General features: G+C 38.5%; 2 protein-coding genes and 1 pseudogene across 3 annotated transcripts; 2 read left to right on the top strand and 1 right to left on the bottom strand.

Moving 5' to 3' along the window:
• The first annotated feature begins 463 nt into the window (after positions 1–463).
• Positions 464–9,948, top strand: LOC113680109 (rhotekin). The gene is made up of 10 exons (XM_027197107.2): positions 464–640; positions 3,427–3,635; positions 4,340–4,404; positions 5,080–5,133; positions 5,608–5,725; positions 6,272–6,480; positions 7,010–7,161; positions 7,446–7,574; positions 8,185–8,467; positions 9,222–9,948. The coding sequence occupies exons 1-10, from the start codon at positions 467–469 to the stop codon at positions 9,404–9,406; spliced, it is 1,578 nt and encodes a 525-aa protein (XP_027052908.2). The 5' UTR covers positions 464–466; the 3' UTR covers positions 9,407–9,948.
• Positions 9,949–11,787: 1,839 nt separating this feature from the next.
• On the top strand, positions 11,788–21,394 carry LOC113680120 (ATP-dependent RNA helicase DHX58). Of its 2 annotated transcripts, XM_089198703.1 has the most exons (13): positions 11,788–12,139; positions 12,271–12,339; positions 12,553–12,686; positions 12,934–13,035; positions 14,017–14,263; positions 14,561–14,623; positions 14,795–15,095; positions 15,827–16,254; positions 16,841–17,220; positions 17,686–17,935; positions 18,855–19,180; positions 19,528–19,780; positions 20,293–21,394. In XM_089198703.1, exons 1-13 carry the CDS (start codon positions 11,845–11,847, stop codon positions 20,532–20,534), a joined length of 3,090 nt encoding a protein of 1,029 aa, XP_089054829.1. In that variant the 5' UTR covers positions 11,788–11,844; the 3' UTR covers positions 20,535–21,394. The 2 variants fall into 2 exon arrangements, with proteins under 2 accessions (XP_089054829.1, XP_027052918.2); XM_027197117.2 differs by lacking the exon at positions 12,934–13,035 and having other exon boundaries at positions 11,789–12,139.
• Positions 21,357–22,437, bottom strand: LOC113680118 (dopamine receptor D1.S-like; annotated as a pseudogene).
• Between the last annotated feature and the right edge of the window lie 1,651 nt (positions 22,438–24,088).

The raw sequence follows: 24,088 nt of genomic DNA, 5'->3' as shown, positions 1-24,088 counted from the left end.
TCACTCGGCCTTGGCGCGTATTTGTGGGATCTTGAGTCCTGGATAGGCCAATAGTTCGTCAGCTGGAAAATCACCTACAGACTCCCCGAGCCGACTGACTCTCCTTCGAATGAATAGGCTTTTTTTCGTCTATGACGAAATCAGATGGGATGGTCCGGAAAAGGAGTGAGCGTCCGAAACCGGGTGGAACTGTCATGGGAATTAATTTTAGTTGCTACCAATATTTTTTTTCTACGTGTGAGTTCAGTCTATATTAGCCCGCTTAGCTGGCAATTTCTCGTGCGCTCGATGAAAACGACGACGAAAACTTTGAGCTCTAGGATTCCCAGAAGTATCCTTCTTGAAATAAAAAAGGTCAGCCAATTACAGACTGTTGCTCGACGTTTCCCTACAAGTTAAGTCCCAGTTAACTTTCATCCTCTCCTTGAATCTCCTCTGATTTATCGCGGGCTCTAAATGGTAATTTATGCATAAAAAAATGGCCACCCGAGAGATACGTAATAAATTAGATGAGCAGAGGCAGTATCGCAAAGACCGCGGCCGACACGACCGCGATGCGAGAGAGCATTGTTCTTCGGTAAGAAAGAAAAGAAGAATGAACCCTGATTTTGTGGAGAAATGGGACGCTGCTGCCTTAAAGGTAATGTAACAGAAGAGTTGTTTTAGACAGTTTTGCGCGGACTGTGGCAAATGAAAAAGTTAGAAGTTTAACTGAACCCCATATTTTATCGGCACCATGTAAGCGTAAGCAGGAATCTTGTTATTCTCTTATAATCATGAAATGTGTTATAAAAAGAGTAGTGGTGAGGTGATTAACCAAGATTGTTGCATGGTGGATTTGTCAAATTCAAGCTTGTAAGCGGACTGTTGCCCGTTCAGGTCGAATAAACACATCAGAATAATCACGGCTTCAAACTCGCGTGACACTATTTCAGGTCTCAAGGGACGGCTAAACATTCGCCTTCACAAAAGGAACATGTCTTATCACAACGTATCGAAAGTGATAACCTACCTCATCGGGAACTTGTTAATTTTTTTTTCTTCTGTATCAAGGTGAATTGATTTAGAATCTGGCAGCGATTTCTTCTTAGCTTTTAACACTTGAAATACATTGTGCAAGCTCTTTACAAACAATTGGACGATGTAATGTTTGAGGTTGTATGTGTACAGAGAAATACATACACACGTCTTTCTTGCCAGAAGTTAAGATATTTGGATTTAAGGCATGTTGGTGGTTAATAAAATCGCACTGTAAATTAAAACATTTTCACCCAATTTCCTGTGTAATTAAAACTCTCATCGACTTCGTATATATTTTAGCATCACCTGAAATGCTCACGGTATCAATTAGACTTAAAGCAGAATTGGTACTGCTCGCGATTAGGTTCTTCTGGCAGACCCATCGTTTCTTTCTTTGTCATTGATGTCAAAATTACTAATGTAGAGTAATTTGAAGGAAGTCGAAACGGCTTAAAAAAAGAAGACGTTTCTGCCTCGCTCTGACTTGTTTATGTATTGTCATGTCATCTTCAGCTGTTGTATTGTTGGTCTGAGTGCGCTGCTCCACGTTAAAGGCATGACAGGTTCACCATTGCTTCTCGTTTAGACCCTCTAATTTATAGTCTATCAGCTGTAGGCAAATCGTTTTGCTTTCGATACCCTTTTTTAGGCATTAAAACGAATTCGTGAGGTAAATAATTCAACTAATACACCCAGCGGCAATACAGCTCTCTAAGATTGTTGTTAAATATATCAAGCTTGTTTTATTCCACAAACTACTTAGCTTCCGTGTTACGGTTCCTCGTTCCAAAGCAAAACAAAATTAGTTTACATGTAGCTTTCAGCTTTTTTTTTGATATCTTTTCTGTAAATGATGTTACTGTTGAAACTAAAACTTTGCCGAATAGTAAGACAGTGCGTGTTTCAGCTTATATTGGAAACCTTCCGGTTTCGTCGAGTTGTCGTTGAGCGTTTTTTCCATATTTGGCCAACTTAGTGAAGTTGCTTTGATTGAAAAAAAAAAGAAAGTGTAAGTTTTGATTGCCTGTGGTGACCAGTGCAGGGTTGTAAACATATTTGAGTTGTTTGTTCTGATTCACTTATAAACTACTGAATCACATAAATTTTTAGCTTTTGCAACCAACATTATCAATTTAGCTATAGTTATTTATAATCTGTTAATTTTACATGCCCTCCATCGTAACAATATTTTGATAAATCATTTCCTAATTATTTCAAGGGTAGGTTTACTTTGGGTGGTTTGTGTGCCTAAATTATCTAAATTGTCAGATAAAGATGGCATGTACATGTTCCTTATTTAGGAACAAGTGAATTTTTTAAGTCATGTGGAAAAAAGACTATTTAAAGTTGATAATGCATTAGTTCAATATAAAAGCTGTCCTGTGGTTAAGGAAATTACATTTGCATTTGAGTACCCACCACACACATGTTCTAAAAGCACTTTTTGTGTATTCAGATCAGCCAACTTGGATAAGAATAGCAAATTACTGTTTACCCAAAAATGCAACTGAGGAGCTAAAATCGAAATGGTGTCCTGTATCACCTCAGTTACCGGAAAGAGAATTAATAAATAAACTGCCATTTAGAAAATAACAAAATGGCAAGTTATTGTTTCTAACCCCAGGTTTTGTGGTTAAATATCACATACAATACCTTGGTTGCATAGCGTGTTCAGAACTTTGAATTAAGAGTTAAGATAAAAGCACTTGATGTTCAACAACATGTTTTCAACAAGATTCCAAAGCTTAAGAATTGTCTGTAAATGGAGAGGTGTTACATAGAGAATTGCAACTATTGCCTATAGGAGTTCTCCTTATTGGTTAGAAATATAGGAAGAGAAGAATTTGAATAAAAAGATATTGTTTACCCAAATTTCAACGCTGTATTGCATGCACCAATTTGGTATTCGGCCATTTCATAGTAAATGTCAGTAATGAGGTTACTTACTTAATCTCATTATGTGAAATTGTGCTGGATTCCTAAACAAATGATTGCCACAGTAATTAAAACACTTGATTCTCACAAAGCCTCTTTCCACCAAGGAGTAAAGATGGATACTAGCAGACTGTCCGGGAAAGTCCTGAGAAAATGCTAAGGGTTAACCCTGTGATGGACTAGCACTCTATTTGTTTGGAGTGCCACTACCCCTTGTTATTTTCTTCATGCTGCTGAAGCCAGCAAATGTCCCCGTGCTCTGGCAGTATTGGTCTTCTGGCTGATTCATAAAGCTGATTCTGTTCATCCACACCTTACCTTACATGCCCTAGTTGTGTTTACCCAGTAGAATTGTTTTCACTAATTCTTATATATTTAATTGTTGTCAGTGATGATTTTGCTCCATTTAAAGATTATGGGAAGTGCTTCAAATATATAAATATCTTTAGAGCTTTAACTTTCTTCTCCAAGGAATTAGATGACTCAGCAATTCAGGAAAAGATTGACCATGAGGCACGCATACGAGATGGTATTGTCAGGTTGTTGGCTGCCTGCCATGAAGAGGTTCAAGCACTGGAAACATCCAAAAATCTTCTTACAATAAATGCTCGTATACTGGCACTGATGGGACTGCTGCAAAGACACAGAGCAAAATCTGTGATGCTGAGAAAGGGATCCAGGTACCGTCAATAAAATTTGGAACAATTAATATAACAAACAGTGTACCATTTAGTTGCACCATAAAAACAAAGATGTTTCTCTCTTTGATTGTCTGTGACTGGGTTTTCATCTAGGCTTATTTCTTTGCCTGATCTGATCTCCCTGAGACCTTGAGTGAATCTTTCAGTCTTCCATATAGATTGGTAAACCTTCAAGTTAAAAGTACATTTTGATAAGTATGTCACGATTTAAGATTACGTTCAAAATCCATATTTCAGATTATAATTTTCTTAGATTTTTAAGTGTTATTGCCACAGTATAATAACTACTGAAAACAAAAAATTTCAGGGGCATAAATGCTACCTTAAATTTAATTCCAAATTCTGCAAACCATGTACTCTTACCACTGAGGATCACTTTGGAACTAGCTGTAACTTGACACCTCAGACTAGGAATATGCCTTCCACACATAATAGTTTGGATATAGATATGGTCTCAGAGAGGTGTATGGGACCTTGCATTAATGGTTGAGTGAACCTAGAAAAGCTAACCAAAGTCTTCCTTGTCTGGGGACTTTTCACAGATTTTATGAGAAAGTGATGAGGTTGGTTGTTAAGTGGAAAAATATAAATGCCCTGGGCATATGGACTGTGCCTTTTGTGTCCTACTGAGTTTGCAATGGATATGTAAGCAGTGGCTAATTTTACCTGTTTGTGATCTCTAGTTCATCATTTCCTTTTGACTTGGATGATAATGCATCACCTTGCAAAGGAATACTTTCTCTCTCAGGTAATATTTTTTTTTTAAATTCATGTGTTAGTTATCTTGAGAGGGATACACTATAGACCTGGCTTTTGCCTAAAATGCATGAGTATTTAATCTGGATTTAAGCTGGATTTTGGAAATGTTACCTGGACCTGAGCCTGTACCAATTCTCCACACGTTGTGTATTTATATGCTAATACAATGTGGTATCTTTCTCTCTCGGTATCGTGGATCATTGGTACTAACAAATGATGGGGGAGATAAGAATTGTTTCTTTTAGCAAAAGATGCAGTACTTAGCAAATCAGAGTCAGTTAACAATATGTGATGACTATAATAATGACAAGCTAAGCTGCATGTACAGCTAGATAATTAGGTTTTTTCAACTGAGTTGATGATGTAAATTAGCCACCGCACAGAGTTTCTAAGCTGACATTTCAAGTGCTAGCCCTTCATCAAAGCAAGTGGAGGAATGTGGGTGGGGAGTGTGTTTGTATGCAGAAAATTGAGCTATGTTTTTGGTGGGAACACTGAAACAAGAAAAACAAGAATAAATTAGTTCTAGTGAAAAGCATAACATGTACAGCTGTATTGGTAGTGTCCTATTCCCATTGTCCATTGTGTTTGTTTGATCTAAATAGTGGGCTCCCAGGGAATCAATTTTGTAATTTTGGGTACATTTACTTGTTTGATTCCTCAGACATTCGTGTGCCTCTCATGTGGACTCAAGAAGATCACAATAAAACAAAAGCAGGTATAATTATTTTGATTATTATTATTTTTGCTATTATTCTCAAATCGTTTCTACAGTTTTTCTGGTATGATTGAAGTTTCAATTTGTCACATTTTATCACTTTAGATACTTTTACATACATATCATCTTAGACTGAGTTGCACTTAGTCCCGCAGCAAAAAAAAAGTTTTCATGAGCACTGAAGAAAACTTTCTTCACTATGAGGGAAATCAAAATCTTCAAAAGTGAAGGAAGTAGAAATTGCTCAACCTCCCTGAGTAAGGGCAAGGAAAAAAACTGCTTTAAGTTTTAAAATGTGTAAATCATTCTTTCAAAGACCATAAAATGGAATGGGTATGTAAATTAACTCAAATGGTTCATCATTTCCTACTATTTTTGTGCAAGATTATCTCTGAAGTTTCCTGAATTTCAACATTTTCTTTCCTAAAGTGATCATGATGTTTTGGTCAATGATTATATATTTATAATCCTTAGAACAACATCTCTATTATGTGTTCTGCCTACTGAAGCTTGATGGTCAAGTTTTGGACACAGCTCTTATGGAAACAGATGAGTCAGAGACAGACATTCCATTTGACAACATTATTGTCTTGTAAGTTCTGTTTTATTATAATCCCTCCTCTTTGACTCTGCCTTGCAGATTTTACCAGAGTTTTCAGACAATTATCCTGACCCTGTCTTCAAAATTAAGCTGTCTGACTACCTGCCAGAGTTTGAACAAATGAGTTGTTTGTCACAGTTAATAGATTAAGTTAATAGATTACTTACTTAGATTAATACAGTTAATAGATTAAGCATACTGAGTGGGCCATGACTCGCATGTACACTGCACTCAACCTGTCAACTTTTACCTCTTCACTTCCTCAAACCAAAGTCTCACAATTAAGGAAGACAAGAATCTTTGTATTCTCATGGAGGAATATTTTTAATTACATGCAGCCATCTTGATGCATTGCAATATCTCTATTTTACTTCTTAAAGTTGAATGTTGTACAGTAGAATTTGATCACTTTCCATTTTGTTTAGAGTTCAATTCACCATTTTCAAGTGGTGGTCTACCTGTTCCTTGAGTTATGTGTGATGATGGTATCAGATTAAAACCAGTGTCTGAATTGTAATTTTTTTTGTCCAATCTTAGTGAAAATGTGAGCCATGACTTCAAGCTGGATATAGAAATTTACTACACTGTTTCATCAGATAATGCAGCAAACAGAGCTTTAGGAGTGAAAAGGCCATTACGAAGAACTCAAGCGGGCCACGAGGTCCCCAAATTTATACTTGCAGGGCATACACAACTGACAGTGGATCACCTTCATCAGAGGATCAAATCACATGACCTCAAAACAGGTACAGTGTATATGTAGGTAATTTAGTGTTAACAACTAAGTTAAAAACGTACGTTGACCACCGTAAAGAGTTTAAACGCTGACGTTTCAAGCGTTAGCCCTTCGTCAGAGCGATTGACAATCACATGAGACAAACTGGAGTCTTCCAGACAGATAGCTTTCAAACCACTCATGTTCCTTGCCAGTCACACCATGTTGAGCAAGCTTCTGTAGCAAGAAATTATGGTCTACAAAGTCGAAGGCTTTCTTTAAATCCAAAAACGCACATACTACTTTTTCTGATCTGTCAATAGCCATTTTCCATGAATCTACAGCTCGAATTAGGGCAACCATAGTTGATGAATGTTTCTTAAAGGCGAATTGGTGTTGTTTTATGAGACCAGCTTCTTGTGCATAATTAACAAGGGCCTTATTTGTATCTTCAAATACTTAGCCGAGATGTTGTGTTGCCATATACACATCTGAATCCAATAAAGGTTTAGGTAATAGGTAATAGGTAATACCAGACTGACGTTCTATTTCGCTTTAAGGTTTGGTTGGAGCAAGCCCTTTAGCATCCACTGTATCTACTGAGGATTCAAACATGCCAAGACTAGCTTTATGGGGCCAGATTTGTTGTCGTCTTGCTGCCAGACCTGCTTGTGTTGAACAAGTCCGTATGGATGGTTTTCTTGAACTACAGGTACGATCGAGTAATTAGAGCCTGACACCTTAGTACTCTGTCAAATATAAAGCTGCTGTCGCTGTAATTAGGGTTTCAAAAGAACCAAAGAAATTAATCCAATCTACATGTATATCTTCATGAATGAGAGTAATTCTTCTTGATTATCGGTGCAAATACGTTTTAAGTATAAAAGCCTCACCACAAGTTTAGTTGAAAAACCCCTGCTAGTACATTAAAAGAAATTTTACTCGTGGCAGGTTCTGTTTAGATAAACGCCACAATTCTATGTTGATTATTTTCAGAGAATGACTTGCAGTCAGTTTTCATGGTGTCGGCTCTGGTGTGTTTTGAGACATGCGACAATCAAGTGCTGGGACTGTAAAGAAGACTCCAATCACAGAGATCCCGTAGAATGCATAGAAATAAAACCTGTAAGATGCGGTATCGCTACATATACATATTTTAGTAAACGATTCTGTACGTCTCATCAGTGACTGTATTTATCGAGCCCTAGACTTTATATACTTGTGGATGTAGGTTACCAGATACCCTCAGGTGTCTTACGCCAAGACATATCTCGTCTTCTCATCTTCCGTTTAGCGCATAGAAATAAAAGCAAGCTCTGCATTTTGCTTGGTTCTCAAAATGCTAATCAAGAAGCTGAACCTATTTTTATGATATGGAGTGGAAGAAACTGTCTGATCCTTCAAAAGCGTGAAACACGTCAGGAGGCGTCAGCTTGCAAGCTATTTTTTGCTGATCGTGCGTTTTCACACAATCAACCTCCGAGACTAAAACCATCAATACAGCGGACATTTCAGCGATTGCAAATTTTTTAGGCTAACATTACAAGGTTACCCACGACAAGACAAAATTATACATAAAAATGATAAAACGGCAGTGAATTCAAACGTACAAGAAAACTGAAAATATATCTGTCGTTTTAATAATCATTTATGTCAATGTCCGTCGCCAGAGTTATTTTTGTAGAGTAAAGTTCTCTAGATGCTATTTATTGATTTGTTTGTTGTTTTTATTCAGAAAATGGATATTACAGACACAGTGAGTCCCACCTTCCATCGTCGCCACATCCTAATACTTACAAGTCAAACACCCGAGAAGGAGCCAGTGTTGGCGTGTAATTCGGACGAAGAGTATGTCCGCTGGAGAGATGCCTTACAGCAGGCTATTCTGGATGTGACAGCTTGGAAAGTTTCCTGCAAACAAGACATGACTATTGTTTACCCCTCAGTGCATAAACTTCCTCCTGTGGAGACAAAAACTTTGTACGACTCGATACAGGTCACACTGTCATCAACTGTTGGTTAGTTTTACTTGTGAGAAGATTCTCTTTAGACGGAAATTTAATTATTTTAGTTCTATTTGGTAACTTCCTGGTACACATGCGACTGTGAATAATCAATGATTATGGAAAATTTAATAAGTTTAACCCTTTAACTCCCATGAGTGACCAAGACAGAATTTCTCCTTACAATATCAAAACAATATAAGGCAGAAAAGTGATGAGAAAAAAGAAAAATATTACTTAGGGGATTACCAGTTGATCCAATACCAAATTCTCCAAACCAACATCACGAGAATTGTATGATAGACAGTAAGGAGAACTACCAATGACATCTTAAGAGTTAAAGGTTTAATCAGGAAAACGTCAACGGGACAAAACATGCGATCAAGGTTTCAGTCAAAACACATCCCGCGCTAAGTACATTCAAATTTGCATGAGGCCTCTTGGTTTTGTCAATGTACACAGTTTGTATGGCTGAAATTTAGTCCAAATTGTTGCTAAATCTTTTCTCAGCTTGCACTCGGTTGTTTGAAAACATGGTCAGTTATTTTCCATGTATTAACGTTCTTCTTGATGAGTAGAGCTCTTACTAATTTTTCGCTTAGAATACGTAGTGCTCGTTAGCCTTCATAAAAATTACTTTTCTGAAACAAAAAAAGAAAATTTCGGTGAATATTATACGATTTTATGCACCAATCGCGACCAGACAGCCATAGAAAATTTGTTTTGCACTGTAATAGACTGCGTGCGTCATCAATGTTTCCCTCAACAGAACCTTGGAAAGCAGTTGACAAACGAGTCCCTCTAGAGGAACTGAAATCAGTACCAGCGGATTCACCAAGCATCGAATGTACGTATGACATCTGGCAAAGAAGAGTCCCTGAAAATAGAAGCTTCAGAAAGGGAAAGAAAAAAGGTGTGGACGAGAATGTGTTGAACTATGAAACCACAATTTGAATCTGAAGACCTCTGCTGGACGTAAAAACTCCTGATTGTTTCGTGGATCAAAAGAACCCGCGGCTTCAACCCACCTGTTTTACTTTCTTTGTTATTATTAGCTGAGAATATTTGCAGCGCTCAGGAATGAAATTTTAAAAATATTTCAGCTTGGAAGATTCATGATTGAGCTCCTGAGTGCTGCCTTTTGTTCTTTTCGTTAACAATGTATGTTGTTTTATCAACAAAGAAATGAACCATATTGTGTTCTGGTTATTTGTATAAAAGTAGCTAAGTGTAATGGAGATAATTGTTTTTGGATTTGAATATAAATGTAAACATAATTATATAAAATATATATATTTAAATGGTTAAAAAAATTGGCTGAATGTTTCTCTGACTGGACATCAACTAACTTGATGTTGGAGTTTGGCCGCTCGTTACGTGGGAAATGATGGCAGCTTTACTGGTACCAATGAAAAAACGTTAAGTTACATGACGATCCAAGCTATAATTTTTTTACTTTTTGTGACCAATCAGATAATAAAGATTTTTGTTACAAAGTCTTGAAAGATTATGAGCCCGAGGTGGAATTCTGTGCCTTTTTTTAAACTTATTTTCAAGTTTGTTTCTTAGAGCAGGGTAGTGAGAGAAAGTAAAGTCATTTATTGCTGACCAAACTTAGATTTTAAAAAACTCCTACGTTTATGAAGTCACTCTCGCTCTCGATCCAACTCCCTCAATAGAACACGACTAGAACACGGTCTGGTAATGGCGGACATCTAAAAACGACATATCGTGGGTAATAACTCGGCCTACAGCTTCTTTGAGATCCATTGGTTTTTTTGCCAAAAATGAGATCGGACGAACGAGAACGAACAAACGAATAACACTGATAAAAAAGAGCGTTTTTATCGCGCTTGTGATGACAACGTTTTTAAACGTTACTCGTGAGACAAACGATTAAAATAATTTGTCTTACGAGTAACTCTCGATTTTTCGTATCAATCTATCCATCGCTATTTTGACTGTACAGTGACCGTCCTGTGAAGAACGATTAAACGAGAATCACAGTTTTGTGTCAGGAAGCTACACGTTATAGAAGCAAGTACCAGCCATGGTCAAATACATTCTCTTGCTTTCCTGTTACTCTCATCCGACTTCATGTTGTTACAACCTTTATCATATAGGAGTCGTCTGCAGTTTTTTTCCTATCTTTCACAGAAGAAGTGGTTTTAAGTCGTTTTAAAGCCGCAATAAACAGACATAGAGTGTTGTCGTATCCCTTGTCATGAACGAAAAGTAATTTAATAAACGGGAACTCAAAATTACGACATAAGATACATATCGTAGTCTCAAGGTCTCATACCGGATATAAATGTATTTTTGACATTTTGTACCGTCTAGCACCTTCACTAAGGGAAATAAAACAGGAAGAGCTGAGAAGAACGGGGAATAACCAACGACGAAATTCAACAATAACTTTTAAGGTGGACATTGAGTGCGATGTAAGGCTCTGAAAACTGGTTATGCTATCAAAAGACTAGTCTCTTTAAATGGGAAGCAAGAAGTGCCCGTCAAGCCAACCTGGGGTTAAAAAAGTTGGGCCTCTTCCGTAACTGTAGAAATTCACTTAGTTACCAAACGGATGACATCAGTTCTCATCAGTAATTCAGTTGGAGGCGGTTTTGGTTTCCAGCTGATAGAACTCGCATATTTGAAACTGAAAGAAAGAACAAGGTCATTCCCCTTCTATGATACAAGTCATTTTTGTCTTTTGCTGGGGGAAGTCAAGTCAAAACATATTCCGTTTTCAAGCTCTCTGCATATATTGTCTGAAATTAACAGTTTTGCTCGAGGCTCTCCTTAAGTGGTCTCTTCTCGTGCATTTTACGGCAATGAAATAAAAAATGTTATCCTTTAGAGTTTTTGCCAGGAATAACCGGCCGTACTGAAAGAAGATTTTCTTTTTCTTTAGAGGTGACTGAAGCTTATTTTTATAACACACTGAACTCCCCACTATAGTTTGGGCTTAAGTCTCCTCGGGGACGAACTCATACATTTGAGAGAGAAAAAGAAAGCTTTGAGATGGAAAACTATTCACTCTTAGAGCCTTTGCCGGGAGTTACCCAGTAGTATCATATAGGGGGGGCTTTTTTAAAAGTGAAAGTTAGGAAGGTGAAAGTTGCCTTCAAAGGCAAAAATTAATTTTGGAACAAATCGAACTTAATTTCCATATAAATTCCCTTTTAGGAGTATTTATATGGTGTGTTTATGTTAACGCTAACTTTTGAAAGTGAAAGTTAGGAAAGCGAAAGTTGCCTTCAAAAGCAAAAATTAATTTTGGAACAAATCGAACGTAATTTCCATATAAATCCCCTTTCAGGAGCATTTATATGGTGCGCTTAAGTCAACCTCAACACTTACTTAATTGTAGACCGTCAGTAAGTAAGCTGATCATGACAATTCCAGAAGCAACTTGGATCGATCTCCTTGATGAAAGAACACCACATTTAATCGAGGAAGTCGCACCAACTAAGCTGCTAGACCATTTGAATTTACCAAAATGGGATAAAGAGAAAATCACTTGCGAGGAACGGAATGAAGGACCCGCTTACGCGACAGCGACTCTTCTCGACAAATTAAAGAAACAGAATGGACCAGAGGGCCAAAAGACATTTGACGCGCTTGTTAGAGCTCTTAGAAATATCGGAAATCAACAATCAGCACTACTGCTTGACCCACACTTTAAAGGTAATAAATATACTATGTGGAAATTAAAAGGTTATCATCTTTGAAGTAAAAAGTTGCTTATCAAATCACCTTTAAATGACGCCAGCTCAAGGTATTCCAACTAAATTGCAATATACAAATTATCCTTCTAGTTCCTTCTGCTTTAGAGGAAATCGAAGGTGAAAATTGCTCTCGACTCGGAATTTTGGGTACAGCAGCAGGTATGTAAAAGATGTAATAAGGTTCACCTCTGTTAAAAGTTACAAGCCAAGTTACAGTTAGCCCTTTTATTGGTATAAAACTTTCAGTTAGCTGCTCTGTGGGAAACTCACACAAAGAGAACACGCCGTTGTGCTAAGCTTCCATAGTAGACATGGTAATCTGTTTTAAAATACTCAGACGAGGACTTTTTATTCCATTTTTCAACAATACAGAAATTGGCGTCAGAATCCGTCTAATGAACGAAGAAACAAAAAAGTATTGCGAGAAACTGGAGAACGAAATCTGGAGAAAGTTTCAAGACATCAGATCGGAAAGCACCCTTCAACTGCGTAATCAGTTGCATGCGGTAGGAAACGTTCATAATTGTAAAAAGAATATTTGAAAGATGACAAGGTACATGACAGTTGTTCAGGAGTTTGATATCATCGAAGTATTTTACGCTGCCGTTGAATCTGACACATTACTTAAATAAGGCGCCCTTACAAACGTTCCTCAAGTTCAAAAAGTTTCTGAAATAATTTTTAGGCAAACTAGGTATAAAATGTTTATTACTAAGGAGTTGCTTTGCACTCGCGAGTTGTTTTTAAACAAAGACTGGCGAATTCACTTGGACCACACTGAGTGTAATGCGTGGAGGCCATAAAGTGACCTTTAGCGGTCTTGGCGGCAACGCTGAGGAAGACGTCGATGAAGAGGTATTCATATTTTTGGTTAGAATTCCGCGAATGATTGGATGTGTTTACCGTCCCTCACAACGCCACACCTCAACTTCAACACAACGTATGTTAGAAGCGTTTAGCTCCAGGTGTAAATTCAAAGAATCTACTGTCGGGGTTTCTGTTCTCAGTCCACGCCCGAGCTGATCTACTGTTCATTAGAACCTCAGCTTCTAGTAATTTCCTTTGCTAAATCGAAACGGAGATATAGATTGGAGACGTGATTTGAGCCTTACCGTTTAATAGCTTTTAAGGAAATGGGCACAGAATCGACTGATAAACATGTTCGAAACTGTTACACGTTGTTGTAGAACATGAAAATATCAATCTAAAGCTTTGGTTTCTGACGCGAACGCCCCATATTTTTTGAAATTGAACGTAACTTGATTTGTACGTAAAACGCGGAAAGTGCCACTGCTTTAGCGTGAATCAAAATGAAAATCGGTACTGGGGATTATGATGAATTTTTCCTTCCTTCATGAGTTTCCTTTGGTAAGCCCAGGCTTGTTTCCTCACCACGGGTGCCTTCCATTCGACAAAAATCATCGCCGGTTTTAATATCTCTGACTATCTGACAAACTGTTCCGGAAATTCTTCTCGGTTCCTTTCCATTTCAGACCATAAATCACCAAACTTTTGGCTTAATGTAAAGCCCCATGTGTTATAGTGTAACCACGACATTGACGTTGCTCAGAATTGCCTAATCGATATCTATTGATTTTAAATCAATATTCATTTTGATTCATCATATGATGTGTTCCTTTTTTTTAATTGGGAAAAACTTCACCTGCTTATCTACCTAACAGACTTACGGGACTCACCACAGTTCAAGATTAATTAACTTCATTAATTTCATTGATACAACAAATGATCCGTATCAAATTTGTTTACACAGATAAGCACCAGTATTTTACCCATGTGATGTATCTTACCAACGCAGTCTCAATTTCCTTATTCCAGGATTTACCAGAAGGCGCAGCTTTCTCAGCAGTAATTCAAGAAACGAAAGATAAGTTGCCAGCTTGCAAACTTCGAGTGTCTCAGAAGTCAGCCGCTGATCAAATTTGGGAAGATTATGGCAATGGAAAGCTGAGGGCAATTTTGAAAGAAAAATTGCTTCATGGAATAGGTGCTGATAACAATCATCTTAAAATGAGTATTCATATCATGGAGGAGGAATATGAATGGGCGTGTAAAACTTTGGCAGGTAGAATCTTTTTTCCATTTCTTTGGTCATTTCAATGTAATTTTTGAAACTTCTGCTTGCTTTCTGGAACTTGAAGAAAGTGTCATTTATTAAGTTGATAACACTTGGACACGACAGTAATCTCAGAATTCATTGAAGTTGTTAGCAGTGGTATGAAATACTGTCTGTAAACTATCGAGACGCGAGATCAAGCAAAGCGCATTGCTCCAGCAGAGTTTCTTTATCGCGCCAAAGAGAGGCGTTTAAATTTGCATTATGTGATCACTCGTTCAAGTTGGTCAAATTTCTTTTTTTCAGGTAGTAATTCAACTGAGCTTTCAGACGAAACGCAAAAAATGAAAAAAGTACGCATTCCTCCAGGTATGGTGATACTCCTGTATTCTAATCTCTGATTGTTTTTGTTTTTTTTTTTCGCCTGAATATGTTAATCAAATGTTAAGTTTCTGATTACCCTTCACATTCAACGTTTCCTTTTGTTTTCATCTCACGACTCAAAGATAAAATTTTCTCAGTTTGACATTTCCCTTACAGTTTTTCTCGACAAAAGCGCAAGTCGGAAACTTGAACTCCGTTCATACCAACAAGAGCTTTCAATCCCCGCGTTGAAAGGGAACAACTGCATCATTTGCGCGCCAACAAACAGTGGAAAGACTTACGTAGCACTTGCAATAGCTATAGCACACTTGGCAGAGCTGAAAGCCAAAGCCACAGAGAACAAGTGTAGGACACCGGCATCTACTTCTATACCTCGCAAAAAGGTTTTGTTCATTGTGAACAAAGTTAATCTGGTTCTACAACAGAGGCAGCGATTTGACTACTACTTGTCCAACAGGTAACACGTCTTCATGCTGTGTAGTAATTTTTGTTACGTTACGTTTGAACTAGGAAGGAGTGGGGAGCAATATGTCATCAGATAGAAAGGCAGGCAGTCTGTCAATCAGTCATTGAGTCAGTCAGTCTGTTAGTCAGTCAGACAGACAGACAGACAGGCAGACAGATTTTCCGTCACTGAGTGTGCAAGTGTTTAGAATTTCAATGCATTCCAACCTATAACTAGTTCCTCAATCTATTACCTGGTGGAAAGACTTTAAAGATTAAATTACCTACAACGCAAACGATATAAAAGCTTAGCAGGTAATTTAGTGTTAACAACTGGGTTGAAAACGTAAATTAGCCACCGTAAAGAGTAACAAAGCTGACGTTTCGAGCGTTAGCCCTTCGTCAGAGCGATTGACGAAGGGCTAACGCTCGAAACGTCAGCTTTGTTACTCTTTACGGTGGCTAATTTACGTTTTCAACCCAGTTGTTAACACTAAATTACCTGCTTTACTCTCCCACCGACGCAGCACCACAGTTTCTTTAGAAACTTACCCCTTTATTCATTTGATATAAAAGCTTAGGTCCCTTTCCCTTGGCATTTCTCTCGTGACGAGGAACCATCACAAGATTATTCCCTTGCAGTAACTTAGGGCATATTCTCGTGGTTAGTTGATAGTATTTGTCATAGACAGGTTGATTTTGAGGGTAAATTTTAAAAGTCACACATGTTATTCATTTTGCTAGAGTTGACGGCCATGATGTCACAGACATATCAGGAGCTAATGCTCAGGACAAACAACTTGACGAGATCACTGAGGAGAATGACGTCATAGTTCTTACCGCCCAGATCCTGGTTGATGCTCTTAAATCCAGAAGAGTCAGTATCACCGATTACTCTTTACTCATATTTGACGAGTGTCATCACACAGATAAGGGCCATCCGTACAACGACATCATGCTCAAATACCTGGGGATCAAGTATGGTTCTCGAGGTGGTCAGGAACTGACTCAAGAGAGACAAAACCTTCCACAGATCATTGGGCTGACGGCTTCCTTAGGTGTTGGAAAAGCAAAGAGCAGGATTGAGGCCCAAGATCACATTCTCCAGTTGTGTTCAAACCTTGACTGCTCCGCAATTGTTACTGTAGAGAAACATAAGAAAGATCTCCAAGGTTTGTCCACCGTAATGGACGAAAAGTTACTAATATAATGAAAGAGTTATCATCAGTGTAAGGCCATAGCACCATGCAGTACTTGAAGAGAATCAAATGATGTCCGAACTCTTTTACCTGAGCGGTAGAAAATGGGTCTTCTATTGACTTGATAAGGGATAATACAAGACATGCATAAGGGTTTCAATCGTGATATGTTATGATACAATTCAAATAACAGCACCGATACGCACGCCTTAGTTTACCTAATTGATGTCTTTTACGGGGTTTAGTATTTTATCTCCCCAAAATCCAGTGTTAGTCACCAGTTTCGAATAATTTTTAAATACCTATGTGTCTCCACCGAAATCTATGACGGCATACTACTCGCCTCCACAGCTTAGTCACGTCGAAAATCTTGAGGCGAGGTTGGTCTGCTACTTAGTTTTGTTGTGACATGGTAACCATAGTGTTTGATTCTAAAAACGATTGACAAGGGATTCTTCCTTTAGCTTCAGAGTCAGCATAGTAAATAGCCTCTTAGTCACGTTTTATCTGTATCACGAATACTGCGATTCTAATTGCTTGACTGTATATTCTGTTCCAGGATTTACCGGGAGGTGCATACGTACTTGCCACGAAATAGCGAATGGAGAAACGGATTACTTCGATGAAATCATGAACGCCGTCATGGTAAACATTGAACAAATGTTGCCAAGGTTATCTCGACGAAATGGTACTCCTAACGACAGGGGAGGGCAGCAGTATCAGCAATGGCTAAAGGAACTAGATCGAGACTCTGTCACCCACAAAAGCCGTGAACAGTGTACTTTGGTTCAACACTTACAGGTGTATAATACTGCTCTGGCTATCAAGAAATGCTGCCGTGTCAAAGATGCACTGAAATACGTTACGGAATTCCATGACAGACAAAGGGAAGACAAATTTAAAGATATTGATCGAAATTTAAGGGCTTTGTACCAAAAGGTAAGATTCTATTGCTTTACCTGTAGCTACGGTTCATTTTCATGGCAAACAACTTGCACTTTTGTGAAAATCGCAAAGAAAGCTACTGCTGTTTCATTAAGAACCTTTAGTTGGCTTGGACTACACGTTACTTTACTCTCACTTCAGCTTGCTTGGAAACGCAGCTTTGTATGAATATTTCTTCTTTTTAATCTAACATCAAAAGAATTGTAATGATCACCTAAACTTCATAACAGCTAAATCTTTTTTCTAGTAAGAAGCTGTTCCCCACTTTCCTAACCAAACAATTTCTTTAATTGTTCTTACGAGTATTGGTATTGCTTGTTACGAGTGTGTCGTATCGAAACTGGTGCGATTGAATTATTGCCTACCCATGGTACAATTTTCGATCAACTCGTTTATAAAATTAAGTTATGATGTCCTTGAAAAGGTGAATTTGACAAATGTTTCCAAATTCCCGTTTAGGCCAGGGAGGATCTCGACCTCAAGATAAAAGAGAAAGGAGAACTTAGAAACCCAAAACTTGAGGCTGTTGCCTCATTATTGAAACAAAAGTACCAAGCATGCGTGGAGGAAGGAGGTCAACAAACAGCCAAAGGAATGCTCTTCACTAAAACCCGTGAAAGTACCAAAGCACTGAAGGCCTGGCTTGATGAGAACCACGATCTAAGATTTATTAGGGCTGAACGCCTTGTTGGTACTGGGAAAGGAGAGGGTCCGTAACTCTTCCCATACATTTATCTTTTATTTATCAGTTTTCGGTAAATTAACCAAGCGGACATTGTATTAATAACTCTCGATCGAGGAATGTACCTAAACAATTATGCTTAACATCTATTCGAGAATGAGATAATTATGGCACATGCACTATACGAGACCTGTACGAGATTTGAACCCATAACCTCTACGATACTAGAGCAGTGCTCTACCAACTGAGTTAACAAGCTAAATGGGAGGCCTTTCAGGTCTTATATTCACAACTGCTTAAGTAGTGTTCATCACTGCGAACATCGCTTTCATATTCAATTTTTTTAAATCGCAGTTCTTTTATATGATTTGCATATATTGATTCATGACTTCACGGATTTATTACAAACCAGCACAATGACCTACTCCCAGTTGGCTTGTCAGCTCAGTTGGTAGAGCGCTGCATTAGTATTGCAAAGGTCATGGGTTCAAATCTCGCACAGACCTGAATTTTTTCGGGCCCCATTTTCACTACTACTTTGTGAGTTTTCAGTATTGCGAAGATCGCTTTCATATTAGCTCTTAAACCGCAGTTCACATGTACGATTTTCATATATTCACAGTCATTAATGATTTTCCACGAGCAAAATAAATATAAGGTAAATGAAACCAAATATGAAGTGAAACCACTCATTGGCTCATTGGATGAACAGTTTTCCTTGATGTTTGCAGAATCATTACAACTTAGGAACCAGTTTAGGGATTGGTTTAGGGATGGTTAGACAGGTCTAACAGACAATAGAGTTCTCCTTTAAAATGGACCAGTCTGAGTACCTAGTTCTGACTGTGGTAAGCACCCCATGAAAAAATAACTATCTTAGATTACTTACATTGAGGTCAGTGGAAATAAAACTTTCATTTATACAAATTGTTTCTTTTCCGTACAGATGGAATGACCCAGTGTCAACAGGAGGAAGTCATCGCAAATTTCCGCAGCGGCCGGGTAAACCTTTTAGTATCTACTACAGTCGGTGAGGAGGGAATCGATATACCAGACTGCAAATTCGTCATACGTTATGACGTCAGAGGTAACGAAATAGCCAGCGTTCAGTCCCGTGGGCGCGTGCGTGACAGAGAAGGACAATATGAAGTAGTGGCAGGAAAAGAAACTGGTGTTATCGAGAAGGAAAATCTAAATTTGATCAGAGAGGAGATGATGGAGGATGCAATTAGGGAGGTCAAGGCAATGAATGTTGACGAATACAAGGAAAAGGTACATCCCTTCTAAAATATCAATGAAAAACGGTCTTAACATCAGTAAATGTTGCTTAATTGAAAGGAGCTGTCCCTTGTAAAAGGAAGTCAGGATGAAACAAATAGGTAATGAAAAATATTCATAAATTAGGGAAGAAAAGAAACCTGATTTTGTTATGGGCGTGCATGGTCCGTGTCTCGCTCGTCACATTTCTTACGATATTTCTCCAAGAGAAGAATCGTAATCGTTCGATAACTCGGATCTTTCTAGGTAAGTGTGATGCTTTACTAAGAAAGTCGTAAAAAACGTCTCCCCTTTGAAGTTTACTGCTGGATTAGGAAAGATATTCTTCTGCCCTTTCAAAGATTTTAGATCTTCAAAGGAGAACCATCAGCCAACGACAAAGAAAAGAAACGATCAAGAAATATGAGAAAGGCAAGAGGCATCAAGAAAAAGTAAAATTATTTTGCCGGAAGTGTCAAGTGTTTGCTTGCAGTGGAATTAGTATCCGATGTATAAAGGAAGCCCACCATGTGGTTATTGACCAAGACTTTCCTTCGAAGTTTTATTTTAAGAAATCCAAGTCTCCCCGGAAGATCAATGACATTGAACTAACAGGTTGGTAAACTTTGTATCTGAGAAGCTGTTCTGTCCTTTTCCTTTGAAAAGGAAAAGGACAGACCATTTGTATTCATAGATAGAAGGAACAAACAAGGTAAAAAAAGTGGGATCCTCAGGCCGAGACCCCTTGAATGATAACTCTATCGCTGATAAATTGAGGTAAATTGAGACTGATTTATCAGAATTTAAAGCTTTACAATTCCAACGTTTGAATTCAGTTTGAGTATGACTGACACCTTATCTCGACTCCTGTCCCAATTCATCATCCAAAATCTCCACTGAGCCCAAGTAAATATTTATTCTCCACTGAACAATAAGGGACCTCAGTAAAGAAAGGCTTTGAGGCTGTCAGGGTGATATTTTTACCATTTTCTAGCCAATGTAACATACTTGCGATTCAGCCCTGCTGGAGAGCCATACATGATAATACGCTTCAAGAGCAGCACCGAGTCTTCCAGTATAAAGTATGCTCCAGTCATACCTTTCTAACGAACCTATGGTTTCCTTAGGGCCTTTGCACTGCCAAGACTGTGATGCAGAGTGGGGTGTGATGCTCAAGTATAAAAGTAAAGAATTACCTTGTATCAAAGCATCCTGCTTTGGATTTGAATTTGAGGAAGAAGATGGTAGTACGAAAACGTTCTCCTTTAGAAAGTGGAAAGACGTCCTCTTCAATGTAAAGGGCTTCGATCCCAGTGAAACACAGACTGAATTTGGTAGTTTAGATATTCCAGAACTCAGTTTAGATTAGAAAGGTTTTTTCTGAAAACCAAAATCTTAATGAGTAAGCGACTACTTTCACTGTTATTTTTATCGTTTTTACTTTGTGCTTTCCAAATTGGGAACCAATTAAGACCATCTTTTACATCTGGAATGGCACTTTCTCATTTTCTGGAAGACGACCAAGCTGAGGTCACTCAGATAGACAGAAGTATTCATTCTCTATAATTTTCAAATTCTCAATGATCTTGAAGCCGTAAGCTGAAGCTGTAGACTTTTTGTGTCAGTTACTTTGAATGAGCAAAACCCTAATGTTAAACAGGAGTCCTCTTAATGCACGTGACTGCACTGAAGAATATATAATTTTTCTAATCTTAAACTTTGCTCTGCTACCAGCTAATTTGGCCTTTAAAAAAGTAGTGGCCGAAAAAATAATGTAGGCCGGAAAAAAGAGGTCCTCTGCCCTGCATTTTATTAATATCAAATGTATACTTACACTCTCTATAGAGCTTTGAATATCCGTGATTGAAAAAGGCTAACGTCAGTCGCATATTTTTATCCTATACGGACAGTTTCTCGTTGTTATGCTGCATGGAAAAATTTATCACCGTTCTGGTGACCTGGTATAAGAGGAATTGAAGCCCTTTATAGCGGTATCAAGAGTAAAAATAGACCTGGAAAACAACTCGTCCACTTTTCTCAAGGAAAATACTTTTCATCAAAAAGCAAAAATGTACTCCAAAAGCAAAATTAAAGAATAAGTGGGTAGTGACGGAGTTCTCATGACAGGTATTTTTGTACCATACTATTGCTGGCCATCGGTTTATTACACAAGAGAATGATGTTGTACACATCAATTGTTCTCTTTTTGAATAAATAATTTTGACCAGATTGCTGAATCTTTGCTGGGTCCCAAACAAACACCAATTATTGGCCCAGTCGTTCACACCTTTGATCCACAACACTGCCCGAGGCCTGATGGCTACCAGTAAACGAGCAGTCTCTTAGCTGAGATCCTGCATTAGACTCGGGTTTGTGACGACCTTTGCGTACAAGCTTGCAAGGTTTACGAAAGGCTCTTCTATAACAGCGATTAAGGAAAGTGTAAATAACTGGATTCAGACATGAACTTATGTACTCCATCCACTTGATAACGTTAAACAGCGAGCTTGGTACTGGACATGACTGATCGTAAGCAAAGCAAAGAATGATGGCGAAAAATGGTCCCCCACAAATGACAAACAAACCAATCAAAAGAGCGATTTTCTTGGCGACTTTCACATCTATTGCATAGCTCCTGCCTCTTCTTAGAAGGAGGACTTGTTTTCTTGCATTGATCATTATAAACAAGGGCAAGAAGAAGCTAGAAAGGGCGATGAAAAGCATATAGCTTGACTAAGTAGGCCAACTCGCTAACTGCAGTCCTGAGACTAGTAAGGAGTATAGCTAAACAAAAACAATCATGCCGATTGCTTGCACGGAAGTCATAACATTTTGGTAAGAAAAGGAATCTCAAATAGCTGCATGTCGGTCGATTGAAACAGCTGTAAGGTTCATAATTGAAGCGCTCTCGCACAAAATAACCATATAAAATTCTCAACTCCTGACTAAATAACTATTGATTTGCAGTGACCTGCGGAGCACACCAGAAAGGCATAGCTACCAAAGTAACCAAGATGTCCGCTGCACTGAGACTTATGACGAAATAGTGGCACACAGTCCTGAGTTCCTTAAACAAGTAAAAGTTTATGCACAAGAGAGAATTCCTAATTAACGTGCTGATTATTAGAAGACTTCCCAAGATAGCAGCCAAAATATTTCCATAACTGGGCTGCACGGCTGCATCTGATTGGTTGCTAGGGTAAACAGACTCGTTCATTTCCCATCTCTGATTATTACACCTGCAAAATATATCATTTTTGTCATAATGTCGTTTCCGGTGATGAAAACGATTCTAGTTACTGCATGAAATGCCGAATTGATTCAGCGATCGTGCACTACAGAAAGACCGTTCGCAAGCTATATATGAATTCCCATTTATCGGTTTGTTCACCTCACACAATGGGATGTACAGAACCTTGGCCTTACACAGCTGACTCGTTTCTTTTTGAATAAAGTGACGGCAACTTGTATATTTAGTTAACGTGTTGTTACTTTTCTACTAAACACTGCTGTAGCTGACACATGCGTGTCAGGATGAACTTTCCGCCATCTTAAGCTTGGAAAGGAGAATCTATTAGCAATAACAGAAAAACCCAGTCAGGAAGAAATTATAACTCACCTCTAAAATGATAAATTTCCGCAAATTTTACTGAAACGAAAATCGTTAGGGCTATTAACATACGGGATCATGTGTACTATAGGTGGACTCGGTCGACATATCGGGCGACAGTCGACCGATATATCGGTCGACTATCGGTCGACTATCGGTCGACTATCGGTCGACAATCGACCGACTATCGGTCGACTGTCGACCGACTATCGGTCGACTGTCGACCGACTATCGGTCGATAGTCGACCGATAGTCGACCGATAGTCGACCGATAAATGTGTCGACCGATATAGTCTTAAACCATCGATACTCGACCGATACATGACCGATACTTGACCGATACATGACCGATACTTGACCGATACATGACCGATACTTGACCGATACATGACCGATACTTGACCGATACTTGACCGATACATGACCGATACTTGACCGATACTTGACCGACACTTGACCGATACTTGACCGACACTTGACCGATACTTGACCGATACTTGACCGATACATGACCGATACTTGACCGATACTTGACCGACACTTGACCGATACTTGACCGACACTTGACCGATACTTGACCGATACTTGACCGATACTTGACCGATACTTGACCGATACTTGACCGATACTTGACCGATTCACGACCGATACTTGACCGATACATGACCGATACTTGACCGATACATGACCGATACTTCACCGGTACTTCACCGATACTTGACCGACACTTCACCGATACTTGACCGACACTTCACCGATACTTGACCGACACTTCACCGATACTTCACTGATACTTGGCCGATAATTCATTGCCCCCGGGGGGGAGGGTTTATTCCACGATAAAAGATATAAAACTCTAATAAGTAATATGATTACCTCATAATTTAGATGTAAATTGCGTGTCTGGAATCCAGTTTTAAATTTCTCTTGCGCCGACCATAGCGCGTATCGTCTCCGGCAGCGAATTCCAAGTCCTTACAGCGGTGAAGTAACGAAGAGACCTTAGACCATGTTTTGTACATCTTACTTTAGGTATCAAAGCATATTTGTGCCCCTTTAATTACGATGCGTGTTCTTTACTTAAAATGAATTAGCTGTAGTGGTGGGTGTCTTCTTTTGAAAACATCTGTCTATCGTAATTAACATATCTTGGGTGAGACGACCCTTTAATGTGTTTTGTAAACCAATCATATTGAGCATTCTTTCTTAATGAAGGGTCTTTGCTATAAATACATGTCATACCTAAGTGCACGGTCCTTTACCCTCTCTAGTTTTTCAAGTATATTCAACCTATTGACTTTGCCTGTTACTTT

The sequence above is a fragment of the Pocillopora damicornis genome, chromosome 2 (assembly GCF_964200805.1).
Source record: "Pocillopora damicornis chromosome 2, jaPocDami1.2, whole genome shotgun sequence".
Classification (NCBI taxonomy): Eukaryota; Metazoa; Cnidaria; class Anthozoa; order Scleractinia; family Pocilloporidae; genus Pocillopora; species Pocillopora damicornis.
This window is presented reverse-complemented; position numbering and strand designations above follow the sequence as displayed.

Bases quoted from the DNA above. Each gene is read 5' to 3' on its own strand.
- LOC113680109 (XM_027197107.2), top strand. From the start codon at position 467: ATGCATAAAAAAATGGCCACCCGAGAGATACGTAATAAATTAGATGAG. The intron at 4,405-5,079 runs GTAATATTTTTT...TTGATTCCTCAG, and splicing joins AGGAATACTTTCTCTCTCAG to ACATTCGTGTGCCTCTCATG. The intron at 7,575-8,184 runs GTAAGATGCGGT...GTTTTTATTCAG, and splicing joins AATGCATAGAAATAAAACCT to AAAATGGATATTACAGACAC.
- LOC113680120 (XM_089198703.1), top strand. From the start codon at position 11,845: ATGACAATTCCAGAAGCAACTTGGATCGATCTCCTTGATGAAAGAACA. The intron at 14,624-14,794 runs GTATGGTGATAC...TTTCCCTTACAG, and splicing joins AAAAGTACGCATTCCTCCAG to TTTTTCTCGACAAAAGCGCA. The intron at 17,936-18,854 runs GTCCGTAACTCT...TTTTCCGTACAG, and splicing joins TGGTACTGGGAAAGGAGAGG to ATGGAATGACCCAGTGTCAA.